General features: G+C 40.6%; 1 protein-coding gene across 2 annotated transcripts; it reads right to left on the bottom strand.

Moving 5' to 3' along the window:
• Positions 1-1,165: 1,165 nt before the first annotated feature.
• Positions 1,166-26,070, bottom strand: RAB33B (RAB33B, member RAS oncogene family). Of its 2 annotated transcripts, XM_010353474.2 has the most exons (3): positions 25,028-25,163; positions 24,518-24,785; positions 1,166-4,426 (listed from the first exon to the last, which is right to left on the bottom strand). In XM_010353474.2, the coding sequence occupies exons 2-3, from the start codon at positions 24,764-24,766 to the stop codon at positions 3,986-3,988; spliced, it is 690 nt and encodes a 229-aa protein (XP_010351776.1). In that variant the 5' UTR covers positions 24,767-24,785; positions 25,028-25,163; the 3' UTR covers positions 1,166-3,985. The 2 variants fall into 2 exon arrangements, with proteins under 2 accessions (XP_010351776.1, XP_010351775.1); XM_010353473.2 differs by having other exon boundaries at positions 24,518-26,070.

Raw genomic sequence — 26,070 nt, 5'->3', positions numbered from 1 at the left:
AATCCCCATTACAGGCTGGTTCAGACTGAGTTTCAGATACTGCACCTAAGTCTGTCCTAATCCCACTGCATATGGCAACTTGGCAGTTTAACCACAATCTACCTTGCTAGTTTCACTTCCGTGTTCTGACCACACCTCCATTCTATCATATACTCACACTGACCTAGCAGTCACTCCCCCCAAATTCAACTCCACTCTTGAGCCCTGCAGTGCATTCACCTGGGATGACTTTATTCCTTCTCCTTTACATGGAGAATGCCTCGCATTTACCCTGAGATGCTGCAAAAATGCTTCCACTCATTGTGAAGCTTTTTGATTATCTACTGCTCCCATATCCAAGTCAAAAGACCACTCCATTCTCTGTGGCTCACTGTCCTTTGTATATGCTTCTTTGATTACACTGATCACATTATATTGTAGAATTCCTATTTGTTCATATACTGTTTTTTAAGTTCTTCAAGGACAGTGTCTATGTAGCTCCACTAACAAATAGAGAACACATGACCCATACTTGATAAATGTTTGATAAATCAGGTTATTCCAACAAACCAAATGCATTCGCCCTTGCCACACGGGCTGTAGCAAATGTGCTCCCAAAAGACATGACCAACTTCTTGTTTTAATATCTGATTAAGAAAGCAGTCTTTCATGAATAATGTCAATTTTGTGTTTGAACACAACAAGGGTAACTTATACGTAAACCAGGGGAAGCAGAATCAACATCAGAGGCCCCCACATCCCTAATCCTATGGGGTCTAAATCAGTAACTACAATCTTATACCTGAGATGTAGTTTGTTCTCTTTTCTCATACTTTTTATAGTTATTCATTCTGTTAAATGCTTTTATGTCTAAATACACATCAACCCCTCTTGCACCATTTGCTTTTTGCACCAAAGTATTCTAAAACAAGTTGGATTACTAAACCACACAAATGCAAAAGCTATGTTATCAGCTACTTTTAATACTCTGTTGTTTTTTTCCTGAAGTTCTTGTATACATTTAACCTCAAATGTACGTGAGAAAATAAATTTCCAATGGGTTGGGGCTTCTTGTTGTTTTTAAGTGTATCAGATATATAACATTATCTGGAAACCAGGAGGAAAAAAAGATTGTTTTATTTTATACTCTACCCAGTAACCAAACAAAGGAAATAAAACACAATTTCTTTGTGGCTAAGCTGGTTTATTGAACTTCATGGGGGAAATATAACAGTGACACTATTCCACAACAAAATTATTTAACTTTAGATTTCATGAGGAAACATGTATTTGCAATATACTTTCAATAATGCATTGTTATTAATAGCTAACTACATTAGAATCTGGGGTAGTTTCCTTTGGTGTTCTCAAATTAAGACTTTTCCAAAACATGTCTGATATTTTAATTATTTTCAATTAAAGGTCATAGTTTAAATAAATTCTGCAGATTTTTAAAATGTGTGATTTGTTCCTTAAAAATTAATAATTGGTTGTTAGATAGCTATCATTTTGGAAGTGATCTGCAACAGTCAATGAACTGTTTTATAAATATTTTAAGATATTGAAAGCTTTATCCCCATTCAACTTGTAGGTTCTTTTTAAAAATAAAAACATACATATAAAAAATTAAAACAAATTGTTACAAATAAGATACAAATATTTTAAAACTAATAAATATTAAAGTTAAAAAATAAGTCCTTTCACAGAACTGTGAAGGATACTACTAATTCCTTACAAAAAGAAACAAAGTTACTCTTTTTAAAACCATAATAACAGTAATAAAAAAACCATAAATGTGCTTGGAAAGTCTATAAACTTTCTTCCCCAACTTTAGAAAATATTTTGAAAAGCAATAAACAGATTCCCTTCTTAAAAAAAAAAGTTGTTACATCCATCACAGTATCACAGTTACTACAGCTGTCACTGTTTTATTACAAAAATAGTTATAAATCAAGGTTAATTTCCATACAAGTAAAACAATTTTTAATTTTTAATTCCAGCATGATTAAGTAAAATGATCTCCCTAAATGCAAATAAAGCCAATTTGAGTTCTAATACTTAAAATGGAATAATCACTTCCTATAATTATTATTTTCAGTTAGTTCATTTAATAGAATTACCTTGTCTTTATATTTAAATTATCCAGTTAGGACCACCATGATGATTAAACAAAAATCTTAAACTAGATTAGATTAAATTTTTAATTGATTTCCCACATTCTGAAAATACTTTAAGTACAATAATCTTTTGGCTTAATTTCCTCCAAAATTATTAAGGACAGCAATCTATCAAAATTAGTGAATGTGAACACTTTGGTTAAAAGTCATGGCTTACATTCCATTTACGTAAATAGTTTAATATGTAAGCTTGCTATATTTTATGTGCAAAGACTTAAATTCAAAATAAAAGTAGGTTAAAAAACTTTTTGAAATATTATTTCCATCACTGAAGGACAGACATTTTTCAATATCTAATTTATTTTTCATACTGAGGAGGAACAGCTTCTTGTGACCATAAAATTTAGATATCTTAAAAATTGATACAACACAATACTATTACAGAAATATATGTAGACTAATAGCAATTAGAGTTGTGCCTTCACAGCTACAATCCAAATGCAAATTCATTTGTTAACTTGGCACTTAGTAATTAAATTTATTGGAGTTGAAGGGAGAGCAAGAGATACCATACCAGATACACTGCTTGAAATTACTAAAGGCCAAGTAAGAATAGGTCTCCTGTGTTAGCTAGAAGCTATGTTTACCTATTTTCCCCCAAGTTACAACTCTTCATATGCTTTCAGTTAGTTTTACACTGTTTAAATATACCAAAATAAAATATAAAGCACCTATGTCACTTTATTTGCCTTAAAATCTGACTTATTTTTGCATATTTTAATAGGATTTAGTAAGAAAGCAATTCGACCGGGTATGGTGGCTCACACCTGTAATCCCAGCACTTTGGGAAGCTGAGGTGGGTGGATCATGAGGTCAAGAGATTGAGAACATCCTGATCAACATGGTGAAACCCTGTCTATACTAAAAATACAAAATTTAGCTGGGCGTGGTAGCACATGCCTGTAGTCCCAGCTACCCGGGAGGCTGAGGCAGGAGAATCACTTGAACCTGGGAGGTGGAGGTTGCAGTGAGCCGAAATCGTGCCACTGCACTCCAGCCTGGAGACAGTGAGACTCCGTCTCAAAAAAAAAAAAAAAAAAAAAAAAAAAAAAAGAAAGCAATTCAAGTAACTCTTTTAAAAATAACAATGATTTCTGTAGATCTGATAAATATTAGAAAATCAAACATCTAGAACTCTTGGAAAAGTCATTCTTTATGGACTGGGAACCAGGAAATATTCTGTGCCTTCTTATCCCACTGGAACTAAAGTGTTAGCTCTAAAACATATCAATAATAACAAAACTAAATATGTTAGTAAAACAAAGAAAGGCCAGATGCAGTGGTGAGTACAGTCCCAGTCACTGGGGAGGCTGAGGTGGGAGGATTGCTTGAGCCCGGGAGCTCAAGGCCAGCCTGGGAAACATAGCAAGACCCTGTCTCTACCAAAAAACAAAAAAGGTACTCCGGGGAGAGGCAAATACCAGTTGTTACCCTATTAAGAACACTTCCCATTTAAAGGACATACTATTAGGTGTGTGCTAAACCTTTAATATTTTAATCCAATCCTAGGAACACAACATGGAACGGTTACTGATTCTTTACATTCCATCATGTTCTCGTTTGAAGCTTCCTTCATTGGGCTCTAGATGGACAGATGTTCAGATTCATCCTATCTTTGCTTCATTTTCAATCTCACCTGAAAACCAACTTTTCCTGTGTTGTCACAGTGACAAACTTAAGTAGATACAAAATACAAAAGCGTGACAATGACAAACAGCAAAGTGTCAAGATGACCCATTACAGTTGAGATTAAATCTTATGACTTATTACTGTCATACTTGAAAAGTATTTCTTTAGCCAAAATTAGATAATACAATAAAGACTGTTATTTAGCACCAGCACGTTGTTGCAGGCTTTGGTTCGGACTTCAGGATAATTTCATTATCAGGGGGTTGACTAAGCATTAATGGTTTGTGGCTCTTAAGCTTATGAGCCAAGGTCATAAATATAGCTTCCACGTGGTCATTATCATTGGGGTTTTTAGCAGACGTTTCAAACAAAGGCATACTGTGTGTGTCAGCAAATTTTTGTGCCAAGTCTGTGGGTACCTGAATGGCACTTCTCAAATCACATTTATTTCCAACAAGAATCCGTGGTATATCATTGGCTAGCAAATGTTGCTTGCATTCTTCTATCCAAGACGGTAGGCTATGAAAACTAGCCATGTTGGTCATATCATACACGAAGACAACAGCATGTACATTTCTGTAGTAGTGCTGAACCATGCTCTTTCTGAATCGTTCTTGTCCTGCTGTGTCCCATAGCTGGATCTAAAAATGGGAAGAAAAAGAAGAAAACTGAAAATCTCATTCTAATTATACATATCAAGAAATGTAATCATCTTGCACTGTCTTTATTATCTCTTCACTTAAAATATTTTGATTTCTCCCTTCCATAATGTCTTTTCAGTGTTACCTATGGGATCCAGACTTCATGAAACCAGTTACCTCATAAATTATAATACAAGTGTCAGAACAAATATTTCAATACAGGATTTTCTAAATTTCTGTAAATCCAATTTGTTTAAATAAAATTATACCTCAAAATTTTATTTTAAAATGTTGAGAAAAACATAACAGGTGTTAACATGTTAAGCATTTAGTTTCTGTAAATTTGGTTACTATATACTCCTCTTTACCTTTCACTAGTCTAATTTAAAATATTAAACCTAGGAAAGATGTTGTTATGAGATCCAGCCTCCAAACAAACATACATGTATGTGTATGTCTATGAAATCCAGGCCCCCTTGAAAATTTAAGAAGGCTAGAAAAAAAGCAAGAATAAAAATACTCAACATACAATTAAAATGCTTAAAACTATAGATGTCAAAACTTACTACAAAGCTACAGTAATCAAGACTGTGAAACTGGCCTAAGATTAAACACATAAATCAATGGAACAGAACTGTGGATCCAGAAATGAACCCATGTATCTATAGTCAACTGATTTTTAACAAGATTACCAAAACAATGCAACAGCAGGAAAGATTAGTCATTTCAATAAATGGTGCTGGACAACATGCAAAAAATGAGGCTGGATCCCTACCTCACACCATATATAAAAACTTAACTCAAAATGGATCAAAGACCTAAATTTAAGAGCTAAAACTTTAATTCTTTGTAACCCTGGATTAGGCAATGGTTTCTTAGATATGATATCTAAAGCACAAGCAACCAAAGAAAAAAATAAACTGGACTTCATCAAAATTAAAAATATTTGTGCAGCCAGGTGTAGTGGCTCAGTACTTTGGGAGTCCAAGGCATCAGGGTCACCTGAACTCAGGAGTTTAAGACCAGCCTGAACAAATAAAATTGGAGGGTGGAGCAAGATGGCAGAATAGAAAGCTCCACCTATCATGCCCCCAACTCCCCAGCAAGGACACCAAGTTAGTACTATCTACACAGGAAAAAAAAAAAAAAAAAAAAAAAAAAAACTTCATGAGAACCAAAAATCAGGTGAGCACTCATAGTACCTAGTTTTAACTTCATATTGATAAAAAAGGAACTGAAGAGATAGAAAAAACAGTCCTGAATTGCCAACACCTACTCCCTGCACCCCCAGCAGCAGCAGTGTGGTACAGAGAGCTTCTCTGGGCACTGGGAAAAAGAGAACACAGCAACTGTGAGACACTGAACTCAGTTCTGTCCTGTTGGAGCAAAAAGGAAAACCGGACCAAACTCAGCTGATGTCTACCCACAGAGGGAACATTTAACCCAGCCCCAGCCAAAGGGGAACCACCAATCCCAGCAGTCCAAACATGAGTTCCCACAAACCTTGCCCTCTGTGTCTCCAAGTAAACTTGAAAGGCAGTCTAGGCCACAAGCATTGCAATTCTGAGGCAAGTCTTAGTGCTAAACTAGGCCTAGAGACAGTGGCCTGAGGCAGGCAGGAGACATACTAAGACTCCAGCTGGGGTAGCCAAGGGAGTGCTGCCATCACCCCTTCCCTAACCCCAGGCTGCACAGCTCACAGCTCCAAAAAAGACCACTTCCTTCCATTTGAGGAGGAGAGGAGAGGAGATGAGAGGACAGGACAGGAGAGGGAAGAGTGGGGACGACACTGTCTTGATATTAGATACCAGCTCAGCCATAGCAGGATAGAGCACTGGTCAGTTGTGAGGTCCTCATTCCAGGCCTTAGCTCCTAGATGACATTTCTAAGTACATCTTGGGCAGAAGGGAACCTGCTGCCTTGAAGGAAAAAACCCAATCCTGGCAGCATTCATCACTGCCAAATGAAGAGCCCCTGGGCCCTGAAAAACCAGCAGCCATACCCAGGCACTATATTGACAGCCTTGGGTGAACCTCTGAGACTTGCTGACTGCAAGTGAGACTCAGCACGTAATTAGCTGTGGTGGCTATAGGGCAAAACTCCTGCTTGAGAAAAGCAGAGGCAAAAGTAAAGGGGACTTTGTCTTGTACCTTAAGTACCAGCATGGCCACGGGGGGGCTGTGGGGTCCCAGATTTCAGGATTTGACTCTTGGACAGCATTTTTGGACCTGCCCTGGGCCAGAGGGGACCCCACTACTCTGAAGGGTAAGGCCCAGGCCAGGCAGCATTCATGACAACCTGACTTAAGAGCCCTTGGACCTTAAGGGAACACTGGTGGTAGTCTGGCAGTACTCCTCATGGCCTAGGGTGGCAGTGGCTACAAGTGGGAAGCTCCTCTCCTTGGAAAGGGGAGGGAAGAGTGGGAAGGATTGTGACATGCAGTTTGAGTGCCAGCTCAGCCACAGTACAACAGAACACCAAGTGGACCTCTAAGATTTTTAACTCTAGTGGAAGGCACTTCTTGACCAATCTAAGACTTGCCACGCTGAAGAGATGGACACAGGCCTGGCTGGCTTTGCCACCTGCTGATTGTAGAGTCCTAGGGCCTTGAGTGAACACAGGCAGTAGCAAGGGAGTGGTTACAGCAGGCCTTGGGTGAGACACAGTGCTATGCTGGCTTCAGGTCTAGTGCAGTCTAGACCTAGTGCAGAGGCAAAAGTAAAGGGGACTTTGACCTAGTGCAGTCATAGTGGTGGTGGTCACAGGGGTGCTTATGTCACTCCACTCTCAGTATTAGGTGGCTTAGAACAGAGAGAGAGAAAGAGAGACTCTGTATGTTTGGAAGAAAGGGAAGGGAGCAAGCATCTCTGCCTGGTTGAGAATTCTCCTGGATGTTGTCTAAGACCATCAAGGTGGTACCTCTACAAGTCTTCAAGGACCACAGTGTTACTGGGCTTAGGGTAACACCTAAGGCAGATACAGCTTAGATCATGACACTTAAGTCCTTTCAAATGCCTGAAAAGCCTTCCCAAGAAGGACAGCTACAAATAAGCCCAGACAGTGAAGACCTAACCCTTCATTGTCCAGACACAGAAGAATATCTACTAGCATCAACATCATCTAGGAAAACATGACCTCACCAAATAAACTAAATAAGGCACCAGGGACCAATCCTGGAGAAACACATATGTGACCTTTCAGAAGAGGATTCAAAATAGCTGTTTTGAAGAAACTCAAGATAACACAGAGAAGGAATTCAGAACACTACCAGATAAATTCAACGAAGAGATTCTTGAAGAATGCATCAGAGTCCTTTAACAGAAGAACTGATTAAGCAGAAGAAAGAACAAGCAAGCTTGAAGACAGGCTAATTGAAAATACACAGAAGAGACAAAAGAAAAAAGAATAAAAAACAAGGAAGCATGCCTACAGGATCTAGAAAATGGCCTCAAAAGGGCAAATCTAAGAGCTACTGGCCTTAAAGAGAAGGTAGAGAAAGAGACAGAGATAGAAAGTTTATTCAAAGGGATAATACAAAAAACTTCCCAAACCTAGAAGAAGATATCAAAATTCAAGTATAAGAAAGTTATAGAAAGCCAAACAGATTTAACCCAAAGAAGACTACCTGAAGGCATTTAATAATCAAACCCCCAAAGGTCAAGAATAAAGAAAGGATCCTAAAAGCAGCAAGAGAAAAGAAACAAATAACATACAATGGAGCTCCAATAGGTCTGGTAGCAGATGTTTCAATGGAAACCTCACAGGCCAGGACAGACTGGCATGATATATTTCCAACTGCTGAAGAAAAAAACCTTTTACCCTAGAATAGTATATCTGGCAAAAATATCATTCAAACATGAAGAAGAAATAAAGACTTTCCCAGACAAACAAAAGCTGAGGGGTTTCATCAATACCAGACCTCTGCTACAAGAAATGCTAAAGGCAGCACTTCAATCAGAAAGAAAAGGACATTAACGAGCAATATATAATCACCCAAAGATACAAAATTCACTGGTAATAATAAGTACACAGAAAAACACAGAATATTGTAACACTGTAACTGTGGCGTGTAAACTACTCTTATCCTAAGTAGAAAGACTAAATGATGAACCAATCAAAAATAATAACTATGATGACTTTTCAAGACATAATCAATACAATAAGATATAAACAAAAACAAGAAAAAGTTAAAAAGTGGGAAGGATGAAGTTAAGGCACACAGTTTCTATTAGTTTTTTGTTTGTTTATATAAAGAGTGTTAACCTTTTATCAGGTGATATGGTTTGACTGTGTCCCCACCCAAATCTCAACTTGAATTCCCATGTGTTGTGGGAGGGACCCTGTGGGAAGTAACTGAATCATGGGGGCAAGTATTTCCTGTGCTGTTGTCATGACAGCGAGTAAGTCTCAAGAGATCTGATGGTTTTAAAAAGGGGAGTTCCCTGCACCAGCTCTCTTCTCTTGTCTGCTGCCATGTGAGACATGGCTTTCACTTTCTGCCTTGATTGTAAAGGCCTCCCCAGCCACATGGAACTGTAAGTCCAATAAACTTGTTTCTTTTTTAAATTGCCCAGTCTCAGGTCTTTATCAGCACCACAAAAATGGACTAATACATCAGGTTAAAATAATGGGTTATAAGATAGTATTTGCAAGCATCATGGTAACCTCAAGCCAAAAAACATACAATGGATACACAAATAATAAAAAGCAAGAAACTAAATCATATCACCAGAGAAAATTACCTTCACTCGAGGAAGACAGGAAGGAAAGAAAGAAGGAAGGAAGACTATAAAACAACCAGAAAACAAATAACAAAATAACAGAAGTAAAATAAAATACCTATGGATTAACCAAGAAGTTAAAGATCTCTACAATGAAAACTATAAAACATTGATGAAAGAAATTAAAGCGTACACACAAATATGGAAAAATATCCCATGTCAATGGATTGGAAAAATCAATATTGTTAAAAAATGTCCATAGTACCAGATTAATTTACAGACTCAATGCAATCTCTATTAAAATACCAGTGACATTCTTCACAGAAATAGAAAAAACAATCCAAAAATTTATATGGAACCACAAAAGACCCACAATAACTCAAACTCTCCTAAGCAAAAAGAACAAAACTGGAGGAATCACATTACCTACCTTCAAATTGTACATCAGATCTGTAGTAACCAAAACAGCACAATACTGGCATAAAAACAGACATGTAGACCAATGCAACAGAATAGAGAATGCAGACACAAATCCACACACCTACAGTGAACTAATTTTTGACAAAGTTGCCAAGAACACACTGGGGAAAAGACAGTCTCTTCAATAAATGGTGCTGGCAAAACTGGGTATTCACATGTAAAAGAATGAAACTAGACCCCTATCTGTCGCCATATACAAAAATCAAATCAAAATGCATTAAAGGCTTAAACCTAAGACCTCAAACTATGAAACTACTACAAGAAAATACTGGGGAAAATCTTCAGGACACTGGTCTGGGCAAAGAGTTCTTTAGCATTACTCCACAAGCACAGACAACCAAAGCTAACATGGACAGTGGAATCATAAGTTAAAAAGCTGCTGCGCAGCAAAGTAAATAAAAAAGTGAAGAGACAACCCACAGAATGGAAGAAAATATTTGCAAACTACCCCTCTGATAAGGGATTGATAACCAGAATATATTAGGAGCTCAAATTCTATAGCAAAAAAATCTAATAATCTAATAAAAAATGCACAAAAGATTTGAACAGACATTTCTCAAAAGAAGACATACAAATGGCAAACAAGTATATGAGAAGGTGCTCAACATCAACAATCATCAGAGAGATACAAATCAAAACTACCATGAGATATCATCTCATTCCAGTTACAATGGCTTGTATCTAAAAGACAGGCAATAACAAATGCTGGGGAGGATGTAGAGAAAAGGGAATCCTCCTACACTGTTGGTGGGAATGTAAATTAGTACAACCACTATGGAGAACAGTTTGGAGGTTCCTCAAAAAACTCAAAATGGAGCTACAATATGATCCAGCAATCCCACTGCTGGGTATATACCACAAAGAAAGGAAATTAGTATATCAAAGAGATATCTAGACTCTTATGTTTTTTGCAGCACTATTTATAACAGCTAAGATCTGGAACCAACCTAAATGTCCATCAACAGATGAATATATAAAGAAAATGTGGTACATATGCATGATGGAGTACTAGTCAGCCATAAAAAAAGAATGAGATCCAGTCATTTCCAACATCATAGATGGAACTGGAGATCATTATGTTAAATGAAATAAGCCAGACAGAGAAAGACAAACATCACATGTTCTCACTTATTTGTGGGATCTAAAAATCAAATCAACTGACTTCATGAACATAGAGAGTAGACAGATGGTTACCAGAGGCTGGGAAGGGTAGTGGGGTTTCACAGTAGGGGAGATGGGGATGGTTAATAGGTACAAAAAAAATAGAAAGTATGAATAAGACCTACTATTTGATAGGCAATAGGGTGACTATAGTCAATAATAATTGTATATTTTTTAATAACTTAAATAATGTAATTGTTTTTTTTTTTTTTTTTTGAGACAGGACATTGCTCTATTGCCTAAGCTGGAGTGCAGCAGCACGATCTCAGCTCACTGCTGCCTCGACCTCCTGGGCTCAAGGAATCCTCCTGCCTCAATCACCTGAGTAGCTGGGACTACAGGTGCAAGCCAACATACCCAGCTAATTTTTTTATTTTTTTGTAGAGATGGGTTTTTGCCATGTTGGCCAGCTGGTCTAAACTCCTCAGCTCAAGCAACCTGCCTGCTTCAGCCTCCCAAAGTGCTGGGATTACAGGCATGACCCACTGCATCTGACTTGAATTGTTTGTAACTCAAAGGATAAATACTTGAGGGAATGAATACTCCATTCTCCATGACGGGCTTATTTCACATTGCATGCCTGTATCAAAACATATAATGTACCCAATAAATATATACACCTATTATGTATCCACAAAAACTTTTTTAAAAGTTTTAAAAATGAAATCAAAATGTTGTTTCATTAAAAAAACAAACAAAACAAAACAAAACAAAAACCAGTCTGAACAACATAGGGAGACCCTGTCTCTTAAAAAAAAAAAAAAAAATTCCTGGGGGTGGGCGGAGAGCCAGGCACAGTGGCTCGTCCCTGTAATTCCAGCACTTTGGAAGGCCAAGGCAGGCAGATCACATGAGTCCAGGAGTTCATGGCCAGCCTGGCCAACATGGTGAAACCCCATCTCTACTAATAATACAAAAATCAGCCAGGTGTGGTGGCAGGTGTCTGTGGTCCCAGCTACTCGAGAGGTTGAGGTGGGAGAATCACTTGAGCCTAGGAGACAGAGGCTGCAGTGAGCTGAGATCATGCCACTGCACTGCAGTCTGGGTGACAGAGCAAGACCCTGTCTCAAAAAAAAAAAAAAAGTTTGTGCTTCTAAGGACACTATCAAAGTGAAGAGACAACTCACAGAATGGGAGAAAATATCTGCAAATAAAATATACCTGAGACCAGGCATGGTGGCTCACGCCTGTAATCCCAGCGCTTTGGGAGGCTGAGGCGGGCAGACTGCCTGAGTTCAGGAGTTCCTTAAGACCAGCCTGGTCAACAGGGTGAAACCCCGTCTCTACCAACAATACAAAAAATTAGCAGGGCATGGTGCATGTGCCTGTAGTCCCAGCTACTTGGGAGTCTGAGGCACAAGATTCGCTTGAACCCGGGAGGTGGAGGTTGCAGTGAGCTGAGATCACGTCACTGCACTCCAGCCTGGGTGACAGAACAAGACTATGTCTCAAAAACAAAAAACAAACAAACAAACAGAAAACAAAAAAAGGAAAAGACCCTTGAAATTCTATATTTAGCATTTAGAAAGATATTTTGGTAATAAATTGGATGACCTATATAAAAGCTATCCAAGGGAACTAGAGCTGATTTTTTTCTCTTTTAATAACATTTTCTGTAACTCAGATGTTCAAGCACCACTTCATCAATGAAAAATGACTTACAATGTTTTAAGCAAATTATATTCACAAGATAAAAAATAAAAAGCACACAAAAAGGAAATATACCAAAATATTAACAATGGTTGTCTCCAAGGTGATTTCTCCCTTTATTTCTACTTTTCTATTTTCCTTAACAGACATGCATGTCATTTATAAAAACAAACTTAAAAAAAAAAAATGATTACACAGAATTTAGACCTGCCTCAAAGAACTGTGGATGTCCTCAAGAAATGTAAGCAGTAATGACAAATGTTAACCCCAGGCCGGGCGCAATTACTCACACTTGTAATCCCAGCACTTAGGGAGCTTGAGGTGGGAGGATTACTTGAGCTCCGGAGTTTGAAACCAGCTTGGGAAACACACTGAGATCCTGTCTCTACCAGCTTGGGCAACACAGTGAGACCTTGTCTCTACTTTGTTTCTACCAGTAAGACTCTGTCTCTTTAAAAAAAAAAAAAAAAAAGTTAGCTGGGAGTGGTGGCATGCACCTGTGCTTCCAGTTACTTGGGAGGCTGAGGTGGGAGGATCACTTGAGCCCAGGAGATTAAGGCTGTAGTGAGCCATAATCGTGCCACTGCACTCTAGCCTGGGCGACAGAGTGAGACCTTGTCTCCAAAAAAAAAAGAAGAAGTTTTAACCTTAAGAAAACCCTTTGTTTTTAGATGAGACTGACTAAACAATATTCCTCTTCCTATTCCCTATTTAATAAATGGTGCTGGGAAAACTGGCTAGCCATATATAGAAAGCTGAAACTGGATCCTTTCCTTACTCCTTACACAAAAGTTAATTCAAGACGGATTAAAGACTTAAATGTTAGACCTAAAACCATAAAAACCCTAGAAGAAAACCTAAGCAATACCATTCAGGACATAGGCATGGGCAAGGACTTCATGACTAAAACACCAAAGCAAAAGCCAAAATAGACCAATGGGATCTAATTAAACTAAAGAGATTCTGCACAGCAAAAGAAACTACCATGAGAGTGAAAAGGCAACTTGCAGAATGGGAGAAAATTTTTGCAATCTACCCATCTGACAAAGGGCTAATATCCAGAATCTACAAAGAAACAAATTTACAAGAAAAAATCAAACAACCCCATCAAAAAGTGGGCGAAGGATATGAACAGACACTTCTCAAAAGAAGACATTTAAGCAGCCAACAGACACATGAAAAAATGTTCATCATCACTGGCCATCACAGAAATGCAAATCAAAACCACAATGAGATACCATCTCACACCAGTTAGAATGGCGATCATTAAAAAGTCAGGAAACGAGATGCTGGAAAGGATGTGGAGAAACAGGAACACTTTTACACTGTTGGTGGGACTATAAACTAGTTCAACCATTGTGGAAGACAGTGTGGTCACTCCTCAAGGATCCAGAACTAGAAATACCATCTGACCCAGCCATCCTATTACCGGGTATACCCTCAAAGAATTATAAACCATGCTACACTATAAAGACACATGCACACATATGTTTATTGCGGCACTATTCACAATAGCAAAGACTTGGAACCAACCCAAATGTCCATCAATGATAGACTGGATTAAGAAAATGTGGCACATATACACCATGGAATACTATGCAGCCATAAAAAAGGATGAGTTCATGTCCTTTGTAGGGACATGGATGAAGCTGAATGAAACCATCATTCAGAGCAAACTATTGCAAGGACAGAAAACCAAACACCACATGTTCTCACTCATAGGTGGGAACTGAACAATGAGAACACTTGGACACAGGGTGGGGAACATCACACACCGGGGTCTGTCGTGGGGTGGGGGGAGGGGGGAGGGATAGCATTAGGAGAAATACCTAATGTAAATGATGAATTAATGGGTGCAGCACACCAACATGGCACATGTATACGTATGTAACAAACCTGCACATTGTGCACATGTACCCTAGAATGTAAAGTATAATAAATAAAACAAAAACAAAAAAAAATTCCTCTTCCCATCAATCCTGTTCAAAATTCTATGCTTTCTAATCATATCAAGTCTTCCAGAACAGAGAGGTATGAAATTACCCCTTTTTTATCTTTATTTTTTTGAGACGGTGTCTCACTCAGCTCCCCCAGGCTGGAATGCAGTGGCACAATCATGGATCATTGCAGCCTCCACCTACCAGGCTCAATCTTCCTGCCTCAGCCTCCCAAGTAGCTGGGACCACAGGGGAGTGTCACCAGGCCCAGCTATGCTTTTAATTTTTTGTAGAGACTGGGCCGGGGGGTCGCACTAGGTTGCTCAGGCTGGTCTCAAACTCCTGGGCTCAAGTGATCCTCCTGCCTTGGCCTTCCAAAGCTTTGGGATTATAGTCATGAGCCATCATGCCCAGCCTGAAATAACTCTTTACACTTTACTGGAGAGCCATAAAAGTAACTAATAATTGATGAGGCATTTACAAAGGAATATTTAAAAAGCTTCAAAATTTCTCCCACGGAATAACTAAATGATGGGAAGGCTTAGGGCTACTGCTGCCTGCTGCCTTCCAGGCCTGCACACTGAGATGAGGAGACAGGAAAGGAGCAGCAAGAGACCCAGCCATTACAGGACAGGACAACTGATTAAAAACTGTTGGTCATAAAAGGCTAGAGAAAACTTTGAAGGAGACAGACAGACAGTAGGCAAAAAGCAAAGCCTAGAAAACTCTTGAGGCTTAGCTATGAGTGGAATGGTTCATGATGTTTAAAAAAGAAGAGAAAATGACACTTTTGGACCCAAGGAAGTGAGAGGCTTTCATCTGGTAAATGTTAAATTAGGAAATATTTTCAGAGAAATTTTTCCCAATTTAATACTTAAATATCTTAGGAAAAATGGCTAATATGTGCTCACACCAATCTTATTCCCATTTTAAACATTATAAAGACAACATAATATATACTTGGCCAGGCGCGGTGGCTCATGCCTGTCATCCCAGCACTTTGGGAGGCTGAGGTGGGTGGATCACTTGAGGTCAGGAGTTCAAGACCAGCCTGGCCAACATGGTGAAACCCTATTTCTACTAAAAATACAAAAAAATTAGCCAGGCTTGGTGGCACACGCCTTTAATCCCAGCTACTGGGGAGGATGAGGCAGGAGAATCGCTTGAACCTGGGAGGCAGAGGTTGTGGTGAACCAACATTGCGCCACTGTACTCCAGCCTGCGCGACAGAGACTCCATCTCAAAAAATATATTTATTATTATTTTTTACGACAGGGTCTCCCCCTCGCCCAGGCTGGAGTACAGTCAGCACAATCTTGGCTCACTGCAACCTCCACCTCCCGTGCTCAAGTAATCCTCCCACCTCAGCCTCCCGAGTAGCTGGGACAGCAGGAGTGTGTCACCACACCCAGCTAATTTTTGTGTTTTTTGTAGAGATGGGATTTCTCCATGTTGCCCAGGATGGTCTCGAATTCCTGGGCTCATCTGATCGGCCTCCCAAAGTGCTGAGATTACATGCGTGAGCCATGGCGCCTGGCCCAAATTCTTCATTTCAAAGGCAGGATTCCTTTCAAATAGTCACAAAACTTTGTTACTTGTCTTCTGAGGAAGCTAATATTTATTTATTTTAAAATTTTAACAGGGTTTAAGTGAACACAGACCAATACATGAATAAACAGCACTCAGACCCAGTAGAGGTTGAGAGAGATTCCAGAAAGCTAAAATTTATTTCTTTTTTTTTTTTTTTTTTTTTTTTTTTTTTTTTTTTTTTTTTTTTGAGACGGAGTCTCGCTCTGTCACCCAGGCTGGAGTGCAGTGGCCGGATCTCAGCTCACTGCAAGCTCCGCCTCCCGGGTTCACGCCATTCTCCTGCCTCAGCCTCCTGAGTAGCTGGGACTACAGGCGCCCGCCACCTCGCCCGGCTAGTTTTTTGTATTTTTAGTAGAGACGGGGTTTCACCATGTTAGCCAGGATGGTCTCGATCTCCTGACCTCGTGATCCGCCCGTCTCGGCCTCCCAAAGTGCTGGGATTACAGGGTTGAGCCACCGCGCCCGGCCGCTAAAATTTATTTCAAAGATTTGCCATTTGATTCTGTACACCAGACGCACAAATTTCTACTCCACATACAAAAAGCAAAAAGAGTTCTCTTGAGATGTTGCTAATACCAGTTATGATGTTGTTTTACAACTTAAAATGTTAACAGAAGCTCTTATGTTGTTCTTATATAGATGATCTTTCATGTGAAAGAAAAAAAAATGTGTTCTTTGAAGAAATAGGGGAGAAGGAAATTTGACCGCTAATTAGGGATGGAAAATTTGGATTAAAACCTTTAACATTTTAAGTCAAGCAAAAAGAGTATTAAATCAATTTAAAGTCAGATCATTTCTCATTTTGGATAATAAAACTACCAAAAGAGCAGTCATGAACAACAATCTACTATTAGGATTTAGCAGTAGCTAGGTTGCCATTTTTGTTAAAACTTGATATTGGAATTTAGAGATTTATGAAGTATTATACAAAGGAAGTATACGTATATATGAATTGTTTTTTTTTTTTTGAGATGGAGTCTTACTTTGTCACCCAGGCTGGAGTGCAGTAGCACGATGTTAGCTCATTGCAACCTCTGCCTCCCAGGTTCAAGCGATGACAGGCATGAGCCACCACGTCCGGTGAAAAATTTTTTTTAAATGAAAGATTAATTACAGAATAATAATGGTGATAAGGAAGAGAGCAAGCGGTGAGAGAAAGGACACAGAGTCAAGACCTGTATTCCCAGTACAGTTACCAACTTGTATAACTTTGATCCAGTCACTTAGCCTTTCAAGAGGCTGTTTTAATCTTAAAACCTGGGCTAACTTCTGCAACATTATGGGCTCATCTTTTTTTTTTTTTTTTTTTCCAATTAGTTATTGCCTTAGAGGAAAAAAATACAATTTGGAACAGTAATCTCGGTTATCCATCCTCTCTCCCTATTCTTTCACTTTTTCCCCCCCATTGCCATCTCTCTCCTGAAGGAATAAGCATTTACTCTTAAACTATTAATACTGATTTGGGGCTTAGCACATTCCAAGTATACTCCAGGAACTCTGCTAAATTCTTTACATGCTCTTATTTTAATATATACAACCCTATGTAATAATTACCCAATCTTCAGATGAGGAAATTGAGGTTTAAGTAATTCAACCAAGGCCACAAAATGAGTAAGTCTTAAGGCCAGAATTTAAACCTAGACTACCTGATTCTGTAGAGAATGCATGTTGTTTCTCCAGCCTAACCCTCATTCTCCCTTCTATTAATAGCACCCTGTTTTCCTTGGGAATCAGCCCTCTCCTGCTTTTCATTCACATGAACCACTGGCTCCCAGAGAGGGCGTGTGACCTACGTCTGAACAATCAGAGCATCACACCCCCCACTCCCTGTCACTACCATAGTTCAGGAAATGGGCATGTAGGACTGTAGTTGGAACTGGCAGACAGAGAAATTTACTTCTAGGCTTTTTAGTTATGTGAAACAATAAATTACATTTTGCTTAAACTAATTTTCTTAGAGTCCTCACACAGTCTCCAAAGCAAGAGATCTTGACCACTGATTCCAGAGAAGTAAGTAATTCTCTCTCTTCTCAACACCTCTGAATGTACACACCAATGCTGCCATCTTCATAAGAAGTGATAGAAGAGAATCATAGGCTTCTGAAATCAGGGTGGAAGAACAATAGGAATTCTGACCTGGTTCCTGGGATCCTTCAGATAGTAGGAAGGCCTGGGTCTGTGAAAATGTATATTACTTACACCATGCCAGCCCCAGGACCAAATCCTAGCAATTCAAAGTCTTTTTCAGACCAAACCCAACTGCCCAAAAGTTTCTGAGCTACGAGATCACAAAATTCCTGAGCATTCTTAAGATACCTTAATTGCTCATTCTTATTCACTGAATTTCAATGCATATCAAATCAAATCAAGAGAGAATCAATTTGGTATCTCTCCAACCACCAACACCACATTTTAAGAAATAAAGTATCAATTTGATTCTGTTTTAAGGTAGGGTACAAGGTGATTTCATATAAAATATTTTTTGACTTATAAACATTAATTTACTTTTAATGAAGATCAACACAGAACAAAAATTAGGATAAGTAACCTAATTGATACTTTATATTTATACAGCATTCACTGAATGTCATCTTCATCATGCTATAAAAAAGTTTAACAAAATTTCTACTCTTCTCTCTAGGCATGTTAGCTACATTTTGTTCTATCTGTGCTTCCAAACTTCAACTTCATGTGCATAATTATTTCTCCTGTGTGCCAATCCTATATTTGTAGCTGCCAATCAGATATTTCCATTTGAATATAGGACCATCTTAATAAACACATGACTAAAACACAATGTTACAGAATCCGTCCAAATTCAATGTTTCACGTAGTCTCCCTTAGCTCCACTACCTACCTCCCATCACCCAGACTCAACCTCACTCATCTAGTCCTCTTCTTTCTCATCACCAAAAGCCAGTTACTGAAGCCTTTGGCTTTATCTTCAAAATACCTCTTTTATCACCCCTTTATTTTCCCCTGTCACCTCAATTCTGGATTTCCAGAGCACCCTACCAACTGATCTCTCTGCCTCTATATATTCAACACTTTTCCCTGAATACTTACTACGTGGTTTAAGAACTGAACTAGGTTGGGCGCAGTGGCTCACACCTGTAATCCCAGCACTTTGGGAGGCCGAGGCAGGTGGATCACGAGGTCAGGAGTTCTAGACCAGACTGGCCAACACGGTGAAACTCTGTCTCTACTAAAAATACAAAAAATTAACCAGGTGTGGTGGCAGGTGCCTGTAATCCCAGCTACTTGGGAGGCTGAGGCAGGAGAATCGCTTGAACCCAGGAGGCGGAGGTTGCAGTGAGCTGAGACCATGCCACTGCACTCCAGCCTGGGCAACAAAGGAAGACTTTGTCTCAAAAGAAAAAAAAAAGAACTGAACTAGACATTGGAAGAAGTCTGTGAAATTACCAGACATGGATTCTGCCCTGAATAAAACTTAGTAAGGGAGGTAAACAGGTACGTACGAAATGAGACAGAGATCATCTAAACGTTCAGGTAAGGTGCTAAAAGAGTTCACAGAAGGAAGTAGAGTGAAGGTGTGAGAAGACTTTTTTTTTCTTAAGAGACAGTGTCTCATTCTCTTGCCCAGGCTGGAGTGCAATGGTGTGATCATGGCTTACTGCAGCCTCCGACTCCTGGGCTCAAGCAATCCTCCTGTCTCAGCCTCCTGAGCAGCTCAGACTACAAGTGCATGCCACTGCACTTGACTAATTTTTTTAAATTTTTGGTGAAGATGGGGCTTCACTAAGTTGCCCAGGCTGGTCTTGAATTTCTGGGCTCAAGTGATCTTTGGCCTCCCAAAGTGCTGGGATTACAGGTGTGAGCCACTGGAATCCGGCTGGCTGCAAGTTTTTTTGTTTTTGTTTTTGTTTTTGAGATGGGATCTGTTCCTAATAGAAACAACCCCATTAAGAAGGGGGCAAAGGACATGAACAGACACATTTCAAAACAAGACATACCTGTGGCCAAAAAGCATATGAAAAAATGCTCAACATCACTAATCATTAAAGAAATGTAAATCAAAACCACAATGAGATACTATCTCACACCAGTCAGAATGGCTATTATTAAAAAGTCAAAAAATAACATATGCTGGCAAAGTTGCAGAGAAAAGACAACACTGCTGGTGGGAGTGTAAATTAGTTCATCCCCTGCGGAAAGTGGCGTGATTCCTCAAAGAGCTAAAAACAGAATTATCATTTGCCCCAGCAATCCCATTATTGGGTATATACTCAAAGGAACATAAATCATTCTGCCATAAAGACATCTACACACGTATGTTCATTACAGTACTATCTACAATAGCAAAGACATGGAATCAGCCTAAATGCCCATCAATGGCAGACGGGATAAAGACAATGTGGTATATACATACCATGGAACACTACGCAACCATAAAAAGAACAAGATCATGTCCTTTGCAGCAACATGGAGCTGGAGGCTATTATCCTAAGCAAACTAATGCAGGAACAGAAAACCAAATACTGCATGGACACAAAGGCGGGAACAACACACACTGGAGCCTCCTGAAGGGTGGAAGGTGGGAGGAGGAAGATCAGAAAAAATACCTATTGGTACTATGCTTAATATGTGGGTGACAAAATAATCTGTACACCAAAGCCCTGTGACATGAATTTAACTATACAACAAACCTGCACATGTACCCCCGAACCTAAAATAAAAGTGTTAAAGGGGAGGGGGGGGACAGAGACAGGCTCTGTTGGAGTGGCTCGTTCATAGTGCTCTGTACCCTTGAACTCCTGGCCTCAAGCAATGTTCCCACCTCAGCTGGGACTACAGGCACACGCCACAACACTCAGCTGGAATTTTATAATATAATGGGGAACCACCCAGGGCGCTTGAGTTAGGGGAGATAAATCTCTTTGAAGCACAACATTCATCTGGCATTTCGGCAACAATGTACAAAATAGATTGAGGACCGGGAGAACAGGTGAGCTGCTTCAACTGTTAAGCTGCTCCAACAGTTCAAAGAGAGGTTAAAAAAAGGACTTGAACTAGAATGTTGAAGACAAGACAATTAACAGAAAGTGTGCAGGTGGAAAACCAATTGGACTCAGAGAGCAAAGGAGAGGGGTGACACTACAAGGATAAGAAGGATTACAGCAGTACAACCTAGGTGAATTTTGAATTTCATATGATTTTCATGTGTCATGAAATCTTATGATATTTTCCCTAAACATTAAAAAATGTGAAAAATCATTCTTAGATTGTGGCCATGTAAAAACAGGCAACAGACCATTTTTGACTCTCAAGCATAGTTTGCTAACCCTTGTACTGTATCATAATTCTCTGCGCTTATCAAAATGTCTTCTTTCCAGCAACTACTCATTAAATATTTGTTTTACCAGTGTGGGGAGAGGTCCTGATTATTTTCCTTTAGTTAATATGTTAATATTAACTAAATTGCACTTAACATGGGAACATTTCATTTCCACTGCTACAAAAAAGTAAGTGACTAAAATGTTCAAGTAGGAACTGCTGACCTCTAATGGGAGGCTGGATTAAATACAACACCAGGCTTGAATAGGTTGGTGTGTGTCTGTCACTGGAAAATGACTGTGCAAAAGGAATACAATTAGTCATGAAGGGGATACACACACAAGGAAGGAGCATAAGGATTAGAGTTAGGAGTCTCAATTTAAAAGCCTAATGTATTTTTATTTCAGGAATTTAATTTTATAATTTTATTCGACTTCCGAAATTTCGCAAACAAGATTTTCCTCTTTCAATTACACGCATGTATTGCTTAGGAATGGATTAGCAGATATAGGCTTTCTTACATTGCATAAAACATTTTAACGGATTCTGAAAGGGCACTGTCGTTAAGTCATGCTTTCTGAAAATTTTCTAGTCCACGATTATCAAAACATTTAACACAATATCTCATTTTTATCAAACAAATAATGTCTAGAATGGCATTTTACTAGTAAAGTGACATAGACCTTTCCAGCTTTAAGATGAAAAACTAGGAAAAATGTCATTTTGGATCTGGCTACAATTTTCCAAAGACATAATACGAACATTTCAGCAGCACTTAAGATGTATTACAGGTTAACAGAAAAGCAGCAGAAGCAGCACACAGAATAAAGCTCTTTATATCACTTTTCAGTTTTAGAAAAAAAGGGCACTAAAAAAAATTAAGCTCGTGGTTTTAAAAAAAAATGCCCAACATAGTTATATCTTTTCCTACTATAGAAACCTCAGAACATGTCTGTAGTCATTTCAACCACAATAAAAATCTCTCTCAAGTCTCACCATTGGTGGCACAAATCAATGGCTAGGGCCTTAGAAGAAAAACAATCTCAGTATCCAAGTCCACATCAATATAACAGGTTAGGCTAAAGTTCGGTAGAAATAATCCCCCCAAAAATATTTTCTCCTTGCTCTTCCCAACCAGAATTATCAACTCTGTGCTCCCAGATTTGTCATACCTGTGGTTCTGTCTTATTTATCACTGCCAGCACTCACTTCAGTAGTTAGGTAATTGACTTTATACACTGCACATGCTTTGTATTTTTTCAATACTATTATCTCTTAAATTTGCACCTGATTCATCTGTGATCTTTAAGTATAAACGGCAACCCAGGAACAGATAAACGGCCCTCAAATCCCAACTCCTCCTCAAATCCCAACACCCTCATTCTCTCCACTTTTGAAAGAATTTCCTACTTGCGTTTTTGTTTTTGTTTTGTTTCTGAAATTTCTCTCCCCTTAGCTGTCTACCTATGCCCTCCACTACCTCTGCTTTCAATTTTGGGTGCACAACTGCAGAACTAATGATGGCAAATAGGAAAAATAATGTTAAGCCACCAGGAAAGACAAAGAATCTTTTTAAAGGTACCAACTATGAACCAGGTGCTTCATATATGCCCTCATCTGATCCTCACAGCAGCCTAATAAGGTATTATGATCCCAGTTTTTCAGAAGAAAAAAACAGACTCTGAGAGGTTAAAGAATCTGCCTAAGGTCCACGGTGACCAACTATTTTGGTGTGCTCAATACAGGGAGTCCCCGGGATGTGAGACCCAGTTTCAAAACCTAGACAGTCTTGGGCAAAGTTTGTCACCCTAGTAAGGACACATAGCCCATTCCTACCCTTTCGTAGGTTAAGATTTGAATCCAGGTTAGTTGGGCTCCAAAGCCCACGTACTTCCCAGATTCCTGCTTCTCCCAAACTGAACTCCCTTCGAACTTCAGAAGCTCCATTATTTTTCACCCCAAAGGCTTCTGGGCCAAACCTAATTCTGCTGAAAAATATTTAGCCTTTTATTCTATCTTTTCTTCTGCAAGTATACAAATCTTTCTAAACTCCCTAATACAAAGCACCCCCAAAACCACCACTGAGGGCTCATATGGGACATGAAATACTAATGTGAAAAATTAAAAGACAAAAGCACCAAAAAAAGGTTAATTTCTTTTAACCCTGCTTACTTCACCTCTACCATCATTAGCAGACCCAATGGGGTGGGGGTCGATGATTAGGGAACTGAAAAATAAATTGTTCTTGCCTCAAAGATACGAGGGTAGGAATGTCTGAAGCAAGCCTGTTCTCCCACCACTCCCCACCAAGAGACTGAGGTAAAGATGATCTCTGATTTAAAGCAGTGGTATAAGGCAGGGTAGTTCCACCTATGTTTTAAGGAGTGGCATCAACAGGTGGCATTTAGTGGTGGCTTGCTATGAAGGTGTGTCTAAGGTTTATACCATCAAGAGTCCTAAGCCTTGTCATTGATCCTCATTTCACTGTTACATTCCAACCCCTCAGAACCTCAAACCTGCCCTGGGGCCTATACTACCTTCTCCACTATTACTGTCACTCACTGTCCCCAGTACCAGGGACCATCAATAACGACTTAAAGGGAATAAAGAATTAGAAGCGTGTCTGAGGTGGCATCGTGAGAAATGCTTTTGGCAACCTGGGTAGGAACTATCACATATAGAATATTTCTGCAGGAAAATAGATTTTTCTAAAATCAGTATCATACAGAAACTACTATAGCAAAACTGTACGCAAGAGAATACCTAAGTATTTCCTCAAAGGCAATGAGCTTTACTTCCACAATACCTAAGGCACTGCTCAAATGAATGTTTAATAACTATTACAGATTAAATGAATTTTCCATGCTAGCGAAACGTCGTTTTTCCTTCGTTCATATTTCACTGACTCCCAGCACATGACACACAGTCAATGGGTCGGTAGATAAACCCTACACCCTTGAACTCAAAGTGTGGTCCACGGACTAGCTGCACCTGCATCATCCGCGAGATTATCAAATCATAACCTGCATTTTCAACAACTAGATCCCCAAGGAAATCGCATGCACACTGAAGTCTGAAAAACAGTGTCTCAGAAGTTTGCTGTATATGAATCCTTCCAATCCCCAACTCCAATCTCATCAGCATGAGAAAAAAATGGAGCACACACACACCGTGCACAGACAGGGCCAGCGACCAGCCCACGGTGGGACTGGGACACCTGTCATCCCGTCCTCCCCAACAGTTCCCCATCCGCTCACCTTGATCCGCTCCCCATCAATCTCCACCGCTCGTTCTCGGAAATCCACCCCTATCGTGGCCTCGGTGCGGTCAGGGAAGCGGCCAGCGCAGAAGCGGTAGGTCAGGCACGTCTTGCCCACATTGGAGTCGCCGATCACGATTATCTTGAAGATGCGGGAGCGGGCAGGAGGCAAAAACCCGGAGGCCCCTGACACCGCCCCGCTGGACGAAAAGCTTGCCTCGAGCGACGACTCCATCTCCTCAGCCATTCCCCCGACCCGCCCCAAACTGAGGCAGAGGAAAGGAGACACAGAAAGGCTGAGAGATTACACCACCTCGAGCTCGCGCGCCCAGCCGGCCAGTTCGGCTGCGCAACTTCCCAGGAGCCACCGCCCACCAGCCCCGAGCGCGCCTGCGCACCTTCCCACCCCACCCTCGCCCGCACAGGTGTGGCGCCCGCCCACCCCGCCGCACTGAGCCGCCTGCTCGCGGCCACACGCCACGCGTCACTCGGGCTGGCGCCGGTCTACCTGGGCAGGCGTGGGGCCTGTCAGGGGCTTTACAGCGGCGCGGAAAGCCAGCCTGCCGAGAAGCTGAGCCGAGCGCCCCAGGCCCAACGCCCGGGCTGACCCAGCCCCGCCACGTCCGACGTTCCCGCCCTCTGGAGGAAGCCGCGCAATCACTCCGGGGGCGGGGAGAGACAGACAGCTGAGAGGAAGGAGGGACCATGGGCGCTTTCTCGCGAGAGGGCCGCAGAGCCGCCTTTGACGGGGGCGTGTGCCTGGAGAGCGACGGTAAGGATGTCGCCGGGCTCCAGCGTCGGGTCGGTTCCGGCACCGATGTATCGTTTGGTTGCCCCGGAGAGGAGGCAGGTTCCCTCAGCTTGCCGCTGGGGATGTGGCATCGGCTGCCCTCACCACCGCCGCCGCCTCTGTGAACTGCGGGAGTTGGGACGGCGGCCAGGGCTAGATGGGTGGGACGCGAGTCATCGCCGAAAGCCTGCCTGGTGCGGGGCGCACTTGGAGGCGAGCTCTGAGCCGCACTGAGTTTTGAAGTCTAAGGTCTCGGCAGGCGCATTGCTGTGGGCTGCCGGAGAGCAGGCTGGAGTTCGAGGCCGCCCACCGGAGAGCAGGCGAGAGTTGGAGGCGTAGGCACAGCGCATTTCGCTAGGCATCCCCCAAGTCCCCAAGAATATCCGCGTGATCCTTGTGACCGCAGTTTGTTGGGTTAATGTCCCCAGCCCAAAAAGTAGAGCACATCACATGTCGGCCACCTGGGAGCATTGAACCTGGGAGTCACTAGGCGCCTCTGGTGGAAATAAAACTCATTATGCCCTAGTTGTGTCTTAGTGCCTGCGTGACGATAATGTAGCGGTTAAAGATTAACTGAGCGCACTTAGAGGTTGTCTTTGTCTACCTAAGGAAAATATCAATAGATTAAACCCCCAACCTTAAAGAATCTCCGTGAATTCTTCTGAGGAAACGTCCTATATTGTCATACAAAAGGTCCCAAATATGCAAACAGATTGCTTTTTGTTAAAAGTTTGTTTTGTTTTGCAGTGACATCTGTTTGA

The sequence above is a fragment of the Rhinopithecus roxellana genome, chromosome 2 (assembly GCF_007565055.1).
Source record: "Rhinopithecus roxellana isolate Shanxi Qingling chromosome 2, ASM756505v1, whole genome shotgun sequence".
Taxonomy (NCBI): domain Eukaryota; kingdom Metazoa; phylum Chordata; class Mammalia; order Primates; family Cercopithecidae; genus Rhinopithecus; species Rhinopithecus roxellana.
The sequence above is the reverse complement of the archived record's forward strand: the minus strand, read 5'-3'. Positions and strand labels throughout refer to the sequence as shown.